This window comes from Pistacia vera, unplaced genomic scaffold, assembly GCF_008641045.1.
Source record: "Pistacia vera cultivar Batoury unplaced genomic scaffold, PisVer_v2 Contig570, whole genome shotgun sequence".
Lineage (NCBI taxonomy): Eukaryota > Viridiplantae > Streptophyta > Magnoliopsida > Sapindales > Anacardiaceae > Pistacia > Pistacia vera.
Window position 1 is genome coordinate 2,059,476 of NW_022196413.1, and position 13,392 is coordinate 2,072,867.

Below are 13,392 nucleotides of genomic sequence, written 5' to 3' on the forward strand. Positions count from 1 at the left end.
CCATCAAATTGATTAGTATCCTCATTTTTTAAATTTTTTTTTTTTTTTTTTGTTTTGATAATTTAACATTTAGTTCTAACATAAACCATAACTCTAAATTTTTTAAATCATCGAAATATTTTCTTTCATTTCAAATATATCTTTGTTTGATGAAAATATATTTTTAAAGTTATGGAGAAAGTAATTATACCATGAGATGAATTTGAATATGAAGAAAGAAAAAGTAAGTTTCAAATTTAAAATTGGGAGATATGAGTATTAAAAAAAAAAATACCTAATTCAGTTTAAAATTAAGGAAATGTGTTGTAAACAAAAACTCTAATTAATTTTGAAATTGGGAAAAAGGTGTATATAAAAAAAAAAAATAAAAAAAATAAAAAAAGTGATGCTATTGACCCCCCACAATTTATCTTAGTAAAAGAATTCTAAAGGTCCAGGCCCAACCAAATAATTTAAGTAGACTCAGCAGCGGCGCGGCCCAAAATATACGGTTCACACTACTGTTCTCATTTCCCAAGCTCCCCGGTTCATTTGTCAAAAACGGAGCAAAACGAAAACTGTATAGTAAACATTAACCGTTTTTTCTCCGAAAATCCCATCCAATTTTCCTCACCTTCTGGCAAACCAAACAAAACATCCACAATGGACGAAGTGGTAGAGGCGGTGGAGAAAGCAAAGAAAGAGTGGGACGAAGCGTATGCAAAAACTCAAGAACACATAAAAGAAATTGAAAACTATGGGAAATCAAGGAGGGACAACACAGAGGAAAAAGAAAAGAATTCGTTTCCGAGATTGAATGGGCTGGCCCAAGATGGCTTGGCTTTGCTTAATTCATTGCAATTTCAGCTTGATCTACTAGCTCCGCAGCTGCCCACTCATGATCAAGTTCAGTCCGCCCAGTCGCTGCTTCAATCGTGGAAGAAAGAATGCAACAAGTATTCTATTTTCACTCTCTTTCTATACATAAATTTGCCGTTGTGTTTGATATTGAATATTTATATAAATGTATATACATATATAGTTATTTTGCTGACAAAATGAACGGAAAAGGTGGATAAATTTTAACTCTAAATCTAAATGAAACTAAGGTCCGATTCGTATGTGATCCAAAATAATTTTCAACCAATCAAAATAATCCGAATTGTATCTCATTGTATGAAAGTGTTTTTGATGTAATATTTAAAAGTTATTTTTAGAGTTAAAAACTATAGATGATTGGGAAAACATACTTTTTATTATTATGATTATTATTTTACACCATTTTTTTGGATTGAATCATTAGCCAATTTCATTATATAATATTTTTCTCTAGCTAGCTTCTCTTTTATGAGCATAGCTTCTGCTTGGTAGCTGAGAAAATGGAGGAAATTGGACTTCTGTTGACAATTGTTTTAGTTTATGCGAGAAGAAAGAAATTGAAATTTCTGCTAAAGTGAAATGGTTCGATAAGTATTGTCTCCAGAGGAGAATTTCTGTATTCATAATTTTAATTAGTTTTTATTTTCCTTGAGTTGTTTCTGAAAAATTGCAAATAGCTCTTAGATTTCGTTATTGTTGTAATTGCTTGTCTTGTTATAACACTCTTTTTATATTTTGAATCAGTTTGCGACTGAGTCTGAGGAATGCTAACTTGCAAGCAAAGGCTAATATGAGGAAAGCTGCCCAGGAAGAGGTATTGTATTTTATTATGAAAACGTGCTCAAATATGTTGTAAAAATCTGTAATTTTTTTCATATCATGATTACTCTTTTCTCAAATAGCTTAATGATTGTATAGTTGATTACACTTGTGATTCTTTTTTAAGAGTGATTCGGAGAAGTATGTGATTTCTTTTATATCCTTGTATTGGTTGTAGAGAGAACTACTTTTGGGTGGTGGAGAAGAGTCCACAATTCGCAGGCGCAATTTACAGTATGTATCACATTCTATAGTATAGCTTTCAGTGATAAAGTGGTTCAAAACCATCTCCATATTCCATATTCTTATAATCTCTCACTTGGCTTGTTATTTAACATGTATGACTTTGGTCTGAACTGTGTCATGATATTTCTAGGACAAAGGTTGGAATGACATCTGCTGCAGAAAGCATCACAGAGAGCCTTCGTCGAACTCGTCAACTGATGGTTCAGGTTTGTTTGTTTGTGTCTTTGCACGCATTTTTGTGTTTGTGTATCTTCTCACTTCTTCAGTTTATTGGATCTAAGTTTTCCTTTTATTTTTTATAGCCTACTTATTTGCCTTTGTTTTTGTATTCTTATGCATGTATAGGAAGTGGAAAGAAGTGCAGGCACACTCATGACTTTTGGTAGGTCTTTTCATTTCTCTATGTTCATTGAGAAAGGAAATTATTCTTCTATCCTGTTGGCTTTTGCTATAACAAATTGTTTATTGTTATTGTTTCTCTTATTTGGCATCTCACCTTAAATTTATTTACTTTTCTGTTTGAACAATTGAGTGAAACAAAAAGGAAAAAGATGTCATAAAAAACTTGCGGACTATGGATGTATCTGTTACTCAACGTTTTGCCTTCATCATTTAGTCAATGATACAGATGTGAACTTTAAGTTGTCAATTTAAAATAAAGAAAGGTGGATTCTTTTTATGACTGTGGCATGTGTAAATCAACAGACTGCTATCATTAGATCATTTGCTATGCCCTGTATAATTTCAAAAATAAAGTGTTGACTTTGCTTGGTATTTTGTTCACTCTGCATCTCTTTTCGAAGTTCAAGCACATTTCAGATGCCAGATTGGTCCTTGAGAGCCGTCTGACTTTCTTTGAGCTATTAGGATCAATCTCTTGACTTTTATCTTGTTAAAATTTAGTAGGGGCCTATCTATTTGGCAAGACTGCTCTTTGGGACTCTAATCTCTTAAAACTCTGGTAACTTTCCTCATTCTTTAGATCAAACTCTGGTGGCTGTTTCTTGACATCTATTTTACATACTGTATTTGACTGAACTTATTCTAGGTATTATGGTAGTTCTTCCATGGACTCTTTGGGTATGTTTAAGGCCAAGAGATATATGATTTTAAGACCTTAATATGTGGATACAGCAAGAAGAGCCCAAATGTGTGGCATTTTCTTTGTTTCTTTGGTGAACTTTTCTGTTCGTGTTGTAAGACAAAGGTAAATGCTTGAAAGCTGAATATAGTTTTTTGTATGTAACCTTTCAGAATTACACATTGTTTAGTAAACAAAATAGCGCTGCAATATTGAATTTAAAGGAATAAGGCATGTCTCTTAGAATGCTTGATTTTATAAAATGATTTTCTTTAGGAACCTCATCACTTAATAACCATTTGTGAATGATATTTACCAATTGCTGTGTGAAAGGTGCTTTCAGAATGACTGCTTAAAAATAAATTTAGGATATGGCTGTCCTTGCACTTCTTATTATCGAAGTGGTTTGGAGGAGCCTAGACTAATTATGTATGTGTTGGATTTTGTAGATGAATCCACAGGAGTGTTACGCAAAGCTGAAAGTGAATACAAGGGCCACCGCTCTTTGTTGATGCGAACAAGAAACCTGCTCTCTACAATGCAGCGTCAGGATGTTATTGACAGGTTTAAGGAAAAAGTCTACTCTCTTTTTGGTTCTAAATGATTGCATCAATTTGCTAGAACTCATGTTGAGTTATATTGGCCAGGGTGATACTTGTATTGGGAGTTTTCTTGTTCTCGTGTGCTGTACTCTATGTTGTTTCAAAGCGTATTGGGCTACTGACGTTACAGAGAAAGGTTACTGCTGCCATAAAGGCCGGCATGGCTGGTCAAGCAGAGATCAGACCTGGAGCTATTGAAGATGGTATAAATCTGGTGCGGGGTCATCGTGACAATGCAGTTCCAAGGGTAGAGGTTCCAGTTGAGCAGCCTATGCATGATGAACTTTAAGGCTTGATAGAATTTATCCAAAAAAGCTAATGGACATCCCCATGTCCTTATTTTATCACAGTTCACACAAATGAGTCAAAAAGCATGTCATCAAATGTACCATAATGGTTTTGTTGTACTCTTTGTATGAATGCATCATTTTTCTCTTGATGGCGTAAAAATTTAAGGTTCTTTAGCGGTGCCATGGCATTTTTATACGTTGGTTGTAAAGAATCTAGAATTCCTAGGGACAGGGTAGGCTTGTTTGCTTCCTTACGGGCATCAGTTACCAAAAAATTTCATTATATTCGTTTGCTTTATTCATAGACAATGGAATGTTACATTGGTATAAGTTTATGTTATTTTCGTTATTTATTTATTTATTTTGGGAGGGTAAGTAAGCTTTCGTTAGAAAAGAGAAAAAAAATATACAAAAGACCTATAAAAGGCGGTCAACTTACCCGAGGACAATCCCTTGGGTTAGAATCCAAAAAATAGCCTTTATAAGACTATGTATATACACAAAATCTCTTCCTACCTCGGGACATACCCCGGGTTAGGAACATAACCAAAGAAAGCTAAAAGATAATGCCCAAATAGATGACAAAAACATAAAAAAAAAAACCACCTTTACCCACATAGCTCCGTTATGCTTGACAAAAAACCTTCTCAATCAAAAGTTTGTCCTAGAGTCCCACCACCACCAAGGCCACATTTCATGTTTTGTTTTTCTATATTTTAGTTTCTTTCCTCTGGTTCATACATTTCATTTCTATGTTTCTTATAAAATATAAAGAAGAAAAGAAAGAAACCATATTCATCAAAAACAATTTAGCTGATATCACTGAATGTGAAGATATTATACATATGCAATAGTTTTAATAGCTAAGAGAAAAGGACAATGGTAAATTGCTGTATATATTTTGTTGTGCCAAAAAAAAGTTCTGACAAATCATAAACCAGAGAAAGCAAACTCCTTACAGAAGAAATGATATGTAGATTACAGTAATGAATGGCTATGCCAAGAGCCAGAAATTTTTATGGGTTTTCGTGTTGAGAAGATAGCCTGCATTTTGCCCTTTTCTCTGAACTCCAACACAAGTGCATTTGCTGTTCTCTATTAAATACTCCGCTGTGTCCATTCCCCTTGCCCCTCTTGATGCTCCTCCTGGCCGCTTATATCTGTTTCATTACAAACCACAAAGACAAATAAAATTTACAAACATTATAGTGCCTCATTTCTCTCTTGATAAAAATAACCCAATTCAGAATTCTAAAAACTCACCTTAGTATAGCATTGGAGAGATTTCGTCTCTGTCCTATAACAAGAAGATCAATTCCAATCATATTGGTGAGGGAAAGAATAACAGCAGCCTTGTTATTGGCATCCATTTGCACCCTCGAAACACTAACCTGCAATTTGGGTTGAGCAACCTCACATGCATGCTTCATTTGATCAAGAAAATCCTCCTCTCCGGCCGCAGGTGCTCCACCGTCAGAGGAGGAACACAAGGCAGAAGGCGTTTGATTGCTAGAAGAAGAGGTTTGTTTTTTGAGAAGAGTTGCAAATGGATTTTTCCATGCAGACTGATGCTCAACATGGATCAATATTAGCTCATCCTGCTCAACCAAAACATGGGAAAGTGCATATTGAAGAGCACCAGCTGACTCCCTGGTAGGGTCTGCAACCAACATTACTTTTCTTGGAGTTGAGTTCCCACCAGCTTCCATGTCTTGTTGTGGCGGCTGGCGGNCCACATTTCATGTTTTGTTTTTCTATATTTTAGTTTCTTTCCTCTGGTTCATACATTTCATTTCTATGTTTCTTATAAAATATAAAGAAGAAAAGAAAGAAACCATATTCATCAAAAATAATTTAGCTGATATCACTGAATGTGAAGATATTATACATATGCAATAGTTTTAATAGCTAAGAGAAAAGGACAATGGTAAATTGCTGTATATATTTTGTCATGCCAAAAAAAAGTTTTGACAAATCATAAACCAGAGAAAGCAAACTCCTTACAGAAGAAATGATATGTAGATTACAGTAATGAATGGCTATGCCAAGAGCCAGAAATTTTTATGGGTTTTCGTGTTGAGAAGATAGCCTGCATTTTGCCCTTTTCTCTGAACTCCAACACAAGTGCATTTGCTGTTCTCTATTAAATACTCCGCTGTGTCCATTCCCCTTGCCCCTCTTGATGCTCCTCCTGGCCGCTTATATCTGTTTCATTACAAATCACAAAGACAAATAAAATTTACAAACATTATAGTGCCTCATTTCTCTCTTGATAAAAATAACCCAATTCAGAATTCTAAAAACTCACCTTAGTATAGCATTGGAGAGATTTCGTCTCTGTCCTATAACAAGAAGATCAATTCCAAGCATATTGGTGAGGGAAAGAATAACAGCAGCCTTGTTATTGGCATCCATTTGCACCCTCGAAACACTAACCTGCAATTTGGGTTGAGCAACCTCACATGCATGCTTCATTTGATCAAGAAAATCCTCCTCTCCGGCCGCTGGTGCTCCTCCGTCAGAGGAGGAACACAAGGCAGAAGGCGTTTGATTGCTAGAAGAAGAGGTTTGTTTTTTGAGAAGAGTTGCAAATGGATTTTTCCATGCAGACTGATGCTCAACATGGATCAATATTAGCTCATCCTGCTCAACCAAAACATGGGAAAGTGCATATTGAAGAGCACCAGCTGACTCCCTGGTAGGGTCTGCAACCAACATTACTTTTCTTGGAGTTGAGTTCCCACCAGCTTCCATGTCTTGTTGTGGCGGCTGGCGGCTAATGGCCACTGCCACCACCACCACCAATGCTGCAAAGAGGGTTTAAATTGGGGTGAAGAAATGGCACAGAATATCATATGTTCATTATGTGTTCGGTTTATCCGGGAAACAATTGAATGCTAACAAATTTGTAGCCTTCAAATTTGTGATTCACAGACTAAGTTATGTAGAATCGTGGCTAAATTTGGGGGTGAAGAATTACATGCTAATTCAGGGATATGTGCTTGCATTTTAGAGAACATCATTAGACTTGGTCAATCCCATCCTAATTTTGTTTGTGATTCCCAAACCCTTTTTTCATAACAAAATTATGAAATATTAACTGTTTTAATCAATTCATTTTTCAGTTGTTTTGTCACAAATGGAAATATTGCAAAATAAAATAACAGTATGTAACAAATAATAATTTATTCTTTTACCCACCTAATAATTCATCAAAATATTATATTTTTAATATTTGTATTTATTCTCTTGCCTCTGTTGTGTAGCATATGACAATATAAAATACCAGATAAACCAAACTAAGTAGCACTAACTTCACCTCAGGTTGAATTGCTCCAAAACTGAGGAAATTAATATACAAAACAACCTTTCATAATTTATCCTTTAATCAAAACACCAAGCTCAGCCGGAGCATAATACAAGAACAAGATAAACTATCATGTTGAGATATTGTATTTTATTTTATTTTTTAAATAATATGACAGCAGAATAGCCATAATTATAAGCCACTAAAATGTCAGAACAAAGGCTTTTTTTTTTTTTTTTCATATTATGCATGATACGATTAAATTAAGCCTACAAAATACTGTCAAGTATTATAAACAATCAGAGTTGGGAGCTTGAACTACCAATTCGGGCTTAAACATCTGTTTTTGTCAGTAGACACTGTAATGCAAAACTCCTGAGACTGCCAATGCCTGCTGCATCCTGTCATATAGGCAGCATCGGCTTCCATTGGTAGGTAAATATTAATCTAGCATCTTGTAGACTCAATGAAAGATCCGACACCACGATGGACATTACTGGAAGCTGGCACGTAATAAAAAAAGACCTGCCTACCAACTTTTCAGCTTTTGGCATTTAATTTCTCTATAAGGATCTTGTTCAGAAGCCCTGGATTTGCCTTGCCTTTTGATATTTTCATTACCTGCTTGTCAACATAATAAAGAGAACAAGTACATAGAAAAAATAGTTAGTTAATGAGTCCTCTATCTGTACTTGTCTTAAGTTCATATATACTATAGGTTATTTTAGGATAATTTGAAAGTACATATTAAATACATGGCATGCCATCATAATATTTATCTTCAACTGGAGAATTATAAGCAGAAGTGTGTCTGGTCTGGTCAAAACCTGGCAATAGTTTTTGGTCATTTGAACTGAAGTCCTATATAATAGTTGATTTATGTTAAAATCATCTTTAAAGAATTTAACTAGCGGATTTCAGGCAAAAGTATAAAGCTAGATCCCTAACAAAGGATTATTATACAGTATGGAATGGGTTTCAATATTCAATCGAAGGTACCAAACTAAGAGAGAGTTTTTCATACTATGAAGAAGTAGCTCTATGTTTATGCTGCACTCCATAATTATAAAAATGGTCCACCGAAATTTGCAACATTTGTTTACCTGACCAGCAAAAAATCCTTGTAGCTTTGTTTTGCCCCCTCGATATTGCTCCAGCTGCTTTGGATTCTCTGAGAGCACTTTGTTCACCATTTTTTCAATTTCAGAAGGGTCTACTATCTGCAATGTTAGGAAATGTGAGAACTCTCCACCCAAGTGCCTATCAGTCTATCACTCATAACATGCCTATCATTTTGATCATCAGACAAAGCCTATTTTCTATCCAATGCATAAATACTCTCCTTTATATCACGTCACTAAACAAAACAACCAACCCCATTTCGAGGTGTAAAATCAAGGGAACAAGGGACGTGAACTGCTTGAAATTGTTCAGCCTTGTCAATTGCTTAAATGACCCAAAGCTCGACATTGAGTAGACTACTTAACAAGTTGAGCTCAGGCCAACAGCTAGAATGAATATTAATGACATATTTACCCATTTGAATTATTTCTCTTTAAACAAGCTCCTGCAACAAAGTTTAAAACTTACCTGAACCAAATCCCTCTCTTCTATAATTCTCTTGACAGTTCCACCTTTGGCCATTAGCTCAAAGAGAATCTGCAAATGTTACAAGAGAATAATATGAAAAAACAAAAAATTCAGACAATCATTGCATGATACACAAAACCACTCACCCTGTAGAAACTCAAAGTTTTGACCAACCAAACTTCCCATCCTAAAGAAAATAATTGACCTAAGGCTATAACTTCTTGAGTTACCACTAATCTAAAAGCTATGCATGACATGGAGATGCTAATTATAAAATCTAATTTTGCTTTGAGTAGACAGGACAGCAATTTTAACCTTAGTCCTAGCATGCCTTTAGGAAACTTATGTCTCCTAAGTACTCCGAGAAAATCCAATTATATGCTTTAATTAACACTTGTCAATTCAACTTGCTTTTTCTGCATGTGAGGCTTCTATAATCTTACAATGAGGGGGGAAAAAGAATACAGTAAAATCTTCATACTGAAGAGATAGTCGAAAATGGGAAAAAGGTAAATAAAATTTACTCTTTGAAAGCTAAATTAGCTATTACAATCCAATCACAAAACAAGGTTAGGACTCAAGCATCCAAATTAATGGACCAAACACAATTAGACTCCAGATTAAAGTCAGACGAAGTATTAGATAATGAGAAAAATAGAATGTGAAGTAGCTTTAACAATGGAAGCAAACTTTTACCTCTTTTCCAATCTTCCCACTAATAGTCGAACTCTTTATTGAAGCAATGAGCTCAGCTAGCTCTTCTGAAGAAAGTTTGATCTCATTTATAGACAATTTTTCATTTTTCATATAGGCTGCAATATCACCCATAATCCAATTCGCTGCCAGTTTCACATCAGCACCCTTTGCAATAGTCGCATCAAAAAATTGGGCAACCTGAGATATTCATTCAGAAAAAAGGTCAAAATATCTTAGATCATTCCAACATGACCTGTGTTAAGGAATAATGTAATACCATAAGCAGATATAATTGAGAAAGCATTTGAGGATTAAACCATTCTGTCCTTCCCACAAGGCAGATTCGTAGGATGATATCACAAGGCACAGGCCTCAGGCTTAAATAATTTGGGGACTGATGTTAATTTGAGAGGAATTCAGAAGGCACATGTTGATCCCTTGAAGCTCACCACATTTAAATGGTGAATTATAGGATCATAAGAGTAGGACAATAATTGTACATTAAAAACGGGGAAAACAGATGCCTATCGCTGTAATACCATCCAACATATCCGATATAGACACACCAGACTATATAAAAACTTACATTCATGTCATTTGCAAGGAAAAGGACATCCTGCATGCTTAGGCCCATCTTCTCATACCTCTGGCGCTTCATTTCTGGAAGTTCTGGCAAAGAGCTACTAATGCTATTAATATATTCTGCAGAGAGAATAACTTCTGGAAGGTCGGGCTCTGGAAAGTATCGGTAATCAGAAAGTCCTTCCTTTTTCCTCATTGTAATTGTTTTCTAAACAGTATAAGAGGTTTACAGAGCATGTAAGTAGTCTTGAAGCATCAAACTTAAATTGAATATTTCAGATTTTGCACTAAAATGGAATCTAGATATGGCTATGACCTGTGCACCTTCTTCCCAAAGACGAGTTTCCTGAACAATTTGATCACCTTGGCCTTGACTATAGAGAAGTGCCTGCCGTGCTATCTCAAAATCAATGGCCCTATTAATTGATGAAAATGAGTTCAAATTCTTTATCTCAACCTGCCAATACAAAATATAGTCAAATGTATGAGCTGTCAAAAACAAAAAAGAAAAAAAAAAAAAAAAACAATTCGTTCTTCAGAAATTGTTATAAACAAAGCAATATAAGTTATTTCGTCTTGCTGATAAATGCAATTGAAATTATCACAAGAAATAATAAATATGTTGTTAGAGCTTAAATACTAGTATTAAGCTCTTACATATTAGTTTTAGTTTTTGGACTAAGTGATTGCTTAGCATGGAATCAAAGTCAAGTTGAGCAAGTGGTTTGTGTTCGAATCCGCAATCATATTAGTTAAATTATAATAAATTCTGCATGTTATTCAGGTTGTATTTGTGGTAATGGTTGTTTTTGTCCACTTGCACTGGTATGAGGGGGTGTCTTAGATCTTGAATAATATTGTTAGACCACTAACTATCAGCTTAAGCTTTTAGGTGAAGTGGTAGCTTAACATCTGTCATTAAAAGAAGTCAAATCGGAAGCCAAAGCAATATCAATGGTTTCTGCTCTCATCCATTCCTCAAAAAGCTATAGATGGCTTTGACCACCTAAAATTACTTTCACAGTTTAAGAATGCAATTTTAAAGGCTTCATCAAGTTTGAAACATGATCGCACAGATTCTTATCAGGATATCCTTGAACCCTAAATACCCACAGCAATTCACAGGATCGTAAATTTTTTTTTTTTTTTTCGTCAAAAACTGAAAATACTAAAGTAAAAGGGCACTTACTAACCTTTGTCCCAAATTCTAATTGTCCAACTGGTCGAATTGAGACATTCACATCACAACGTAGTGAACCTTCTTGCATATTCCCATTGCTAACTCCCAAATACCTAACCAACCTCTGCAATTCTGCTGCATATTCCGCCGCTTCAACTCCAGTTCGCATATCGGGTTCAGAAACAATCTCAAGCAAGGGCACCCCTGCTCTATTCAAATCAACCTGCAAAGCATAACCAACATGGTCATCAAGGCAATGGCATACAACAATTGTCAACTTGATAATCAATCCTCAATTTCAGAATAAAACAATGTAATATAGAGAACAACTTTCTAGCAAACACCAATCAATAAAAGCCTCTAAACGTGACAAAGAATCTTTATTGTTGAATCCTTGCTCGAATAATTTCACAAACAATATCAATTTTATAGCACTCAAGCTTTAGAAAACAATGAAAAATAGAATGCAATCAATAGAAGAAGCCAACGTTATCAACAGAAAAAACAAATGATAAAATGAATAGTGTAATGTACATAGAAAGAAACTGGATAATACTAATGTAAAATATGAGGAATAGTGTTTTCCTGTGAGTAATCCCCATCTTCTGAATGAAGTAGTTTGCCTGCATCCTCTTCCATATGAACTCTAGTAATGCCAAACCTCCTATGGCCACCACCAAACTCAATAGGAAGATCCACATCCAAGTAACCACCAGTTGCAATTGGGATATCAAACTGTGATATTTGGTAACCCTTTGGAAGATCTGGATAAAAGTACTGTTTCCTATCAAACTTTGAGTTTAAAGAAAGCTTGCAATTCAAAGCAAGGCCTAGTTTCACCGCCGACTCAATCACTTTGGAGTTTAGAACTGGCAAGGCCCCGGGCAAACCCATACAAATTGGACAGATACTAGTATTCGGTTGAGAGCCGTAGTTGTAAGGGCAGCCACAAAAGGCCTTGGTGAGTGTGGAGAGCTGGACATGAGTTTCTATACCAATAATTGCCTCATAATCTTTAGCTATTTTATCAAGTGTTTTAGCTTTGTTCTGTTGGTTTTGTGGTGTAACTCTGATTTGCTGCTTCTCTTGTGTAGCTGTCTGGCTATGTGTGCTCTTCATTGTACAATAAAAAACACCATTGCTTCTTCTAAGTAATGTGGTTGGGTAGAGCATAAAAGAATGAGTTTGAATGGTTCTAAACAATGTAGAAGCCATGTTTCTATAGCTTATTTACTCCAAATAGGAAAATCAAACAACACAAGTGTGGCCTCTGCATAAAATCAAACAGGTAATCAGCAAGATACAAAACATAAGTTAAATCGAAAATCATGATCATAATAATAAATAAATAAATAAAAACACTCACCAATGGCAGATTTTTAGTGTGATGATTGGTTCGACGGCTACGGGTGAACTGGAAGAGGGAGAGTTGGTTTCATAAAAACACTGAAAAGGCAAAAATTTGATTGTGTGTAACTGTAGAAGACAACACTGAAATGTAAAGGAGAGGAAATTCAAAAGCGAAAAGAAGAACGTGTAGTGTATTTACAGTATGGAGAAAAAAGAACTGAAGAGAGGATTGACAATGGTTAACATCTCATGCAGCAAATAGACCGGGAGAATGACTTTGCAATTACAGCCTTCCAACAGTCATCCATTTGAACAAAACCAACACAAAAACAAGCTTTAAATTAGAAATTTATAACTTTTAAGTGCACAGTTTACAATAATGTGGGCGTGCCGGAGTGGTTATCGGGCATGACTAGAAATCATGTGGGCTCTGCCCGCGCAGGTTCGAATCCTGCCGCTCACGCTTTTTGGAAATACGTTTTTGCTTTTTAATCCTCTAATAAGTTCTTATGAATATGATATCAAACTCATGCATGAAATATAAAATTTAAACAGTGATGTTAAACATAAAATATTGTAATATAGTAAACATTAATAATCGACCATCATTTTATCAATTCTACAAAAGAACAAATTAATCAAAACAAAAACAAATGAAATCCCACCAAAATTGTGATGATTTCTCTAGAAAAGAAAGGTCAATATCCTGTAAAACATTACGTATGTAATATAAAGCGGAATTTAACTACTTACCTCCAGCCATATTGTTCAAGTGTTGTAGAAAGCTAAAA

At 35.1% G+C, this 13,392-nt stretch overlaps 4 protein-coding genes and 1 non-coding gene across 5 annotated transcripts; 2 read left to right on the top strand and 3 right to left on the bottom strand.

The window, feature by feature from the left end:
- Positions 1 to 541: 541 nt before the first annotated feature.
- On the top strand, positions 542 to 4,045 carry LOC116108990. The gene is made up of 7 exons (XM_031395233.1): positions 542 to 935; positions 1,603 to 1,672; positions 1,856 to 1,911; positions 2,054 to 2,129; positions 2,269 to 2,305; positions 3,454 to 3,568; positions 3,652 to 4,045. Exons 1-7 carry the CDS (start codon positions 643 to 645, stop codon positions 3,893 to 3,895), a joined length of 891 nt encoding a protein of 296 aa, XP_031251093.1. The 5' UTR covers positions 542 to 642; the 3' UTR covers positions 3,896 to 4,045.
- A 730-nt stretch (positions 4,046 to 4,775) lies between these two features.
- Positions 4,776 to 6,698, bottom strand: LOC116109062. The gene is made up of 3 exons (XM_031395319.1): positions 6,641 to 6,698; positions 5,160 to 5,595; positions 4,776 to 5,056 (listed from the first exon to the last, which is right to left on the bottom strand). The coding sequence occupies exons 1-3, from the start codon at positions 6,648 to 6,650 to the stop codon at positions 4,891 to 4,893; spliced, it is 612 nt and encodes a 203-aa protein (XP_031251179.1). The 5' UTR covers positions 6,651 to 6,698; the 3' UTR covers positions 4,776 to 4,890.
- LOC116109061 lies at positions 5,884 to 6,682 on the bottom strand. The gene is made up of 2 exons (XM_031395318.1): positions 6,205 to 6,682; positions 5,884 to 6,101 (listed from the first exon to the last, which is right to left on the bottom strand). The coding sequence occupies exons 1-2, from the start codon at positions 6,648 to 6,650 to the stop codon at positions 5,936 to 5,938; spliced, it is 612 nt and encodes a 203-aa protein (XP_031251178.1). The 5' UTR covers positions 6,651 to 6,682; the 3' UTR covers positions 5,884 to 5,935.
- Positions 6,699 to 7,426: 728 nt separating the features above from the next.
- LOC116109053 (glutamyl-tRNA(Gln) amidotransferase subunit B, chloroplastic/mitochondrial) lies at positions 7,427 to 12,872 on the bottom strand. The gene is made up of 9 exons (XM_031395310.1): positions 12,618 to 12,872; positions 11,837 to 12,521; positions 11,265 to 11,474; positions 10,388 to 10,528; positions 10,076 to 10,279; positions 9,490 to 9,687; positions 8,794 to 8,862; positions 8,307 to 8,423; positions 7,427 to 7,824 (listed from the first exon to the last, which is right to left on the bottom strand). Exons 2-9 carry the CDS (start codon positions 12,464 to 12,466, stop codon positions 7,744 to 7,746), a joined length of 1,650 nt encoding a protein of 549 aa, XP_031251170.1. The 5' UTR covers positions 12,467 to 12,521; positions 12,618 to 12,872; the 3' UTR covers positions 7,427 to 7,743.
- A 110-nt stretch (positions 12,873 to 12,982) lies between these two features.
- On the top strand, positions 12,983 to 13,064 carry TRNAS-AGA. Its single transcript has one exon. It is a non-coding gene; the product is annotated as a tRNA-Ser (tRNA).
- Positions 13,065 to 13,392: the final 328 nt, after the last annotated feature.

What these genes read in the sequence shown, in the direction of transcription:
- LOC116108990 (XM_031395233.1), top strand. Translation starts at nt 643, where the DNA reads ATGGACGAAGTGGTAGAGGCGGTGGAGAAAGCAAAGAAAGAGTGGGAC. An exon ending in AGGCACACTCATGACTTTTG is followed by an intron (nt 2,306 to 3,453) that starts GTAGGTCTTTTC and finishes TGGATTTTGTAG; the next exon opens with ATGAATCCACAGGAGTGTTA. An exon ending in CGTCAGGATGTTATTGACAG is followed by an intron (nt 3,569 to 3,651) that starts GTTTAAGGAAAA and finishes TATATTGGCCAG; the next exon opens with GGTGATACTTGTATTGGGAG.
- LOC116109062 (XM_031395319.1), bottom strand. An exon ending in CTCTCCAATGCTATACTAAG is followed by an intron (nt 5,057 to 5,159) that starts GTGAGTTTTTAG and finishes GTAATGAAACAG; the next exon opens with ATATAAGCGGCCAGGAGGAG.
- LOC116109061 (XM_031395318.1), bottom strand. Translation starts at nt 6,650, where the DNA reads ATGGAAGCTGGTGGGAACTCAACTCCAAGAAAAGTAATGTTGGTTGCA. An exon ending in CTCTCCAATGCTATACTAAG is followed by an intron (nt 6,102 to 6,204) that starts GTGAGTTTTTAG and finishes GTAATGAAACAG; the next exon opens with ATATAAGCGGCCAGGAGGAG.
- LOC116109053 (XM_031395310.1), bottom strand. Translation starts at nt 12,466, where the DNA reads ATGGCTTCTACATTGTTTAGAACCATTCAAACTCATTCTTTTATGCTC. An exon ending in AAGATGGGGATTACTCACAG is followed by an intron (nt 11,475 to 11,836) that starts GAAAACACTATT and finishes TATGCTTTGCAG; the next exon opens with GTTGATTTGAATAGAGCAGG. An exon ending in GTGGGAAGATTGGAAAAGAG is followed by an intron (nt 8,863 to 9,489) that starts GTAAAAGTTTGC and finishes TAACATTTGCAG; the next exon opens with ATTCTCTTTGAGCTAATGGC.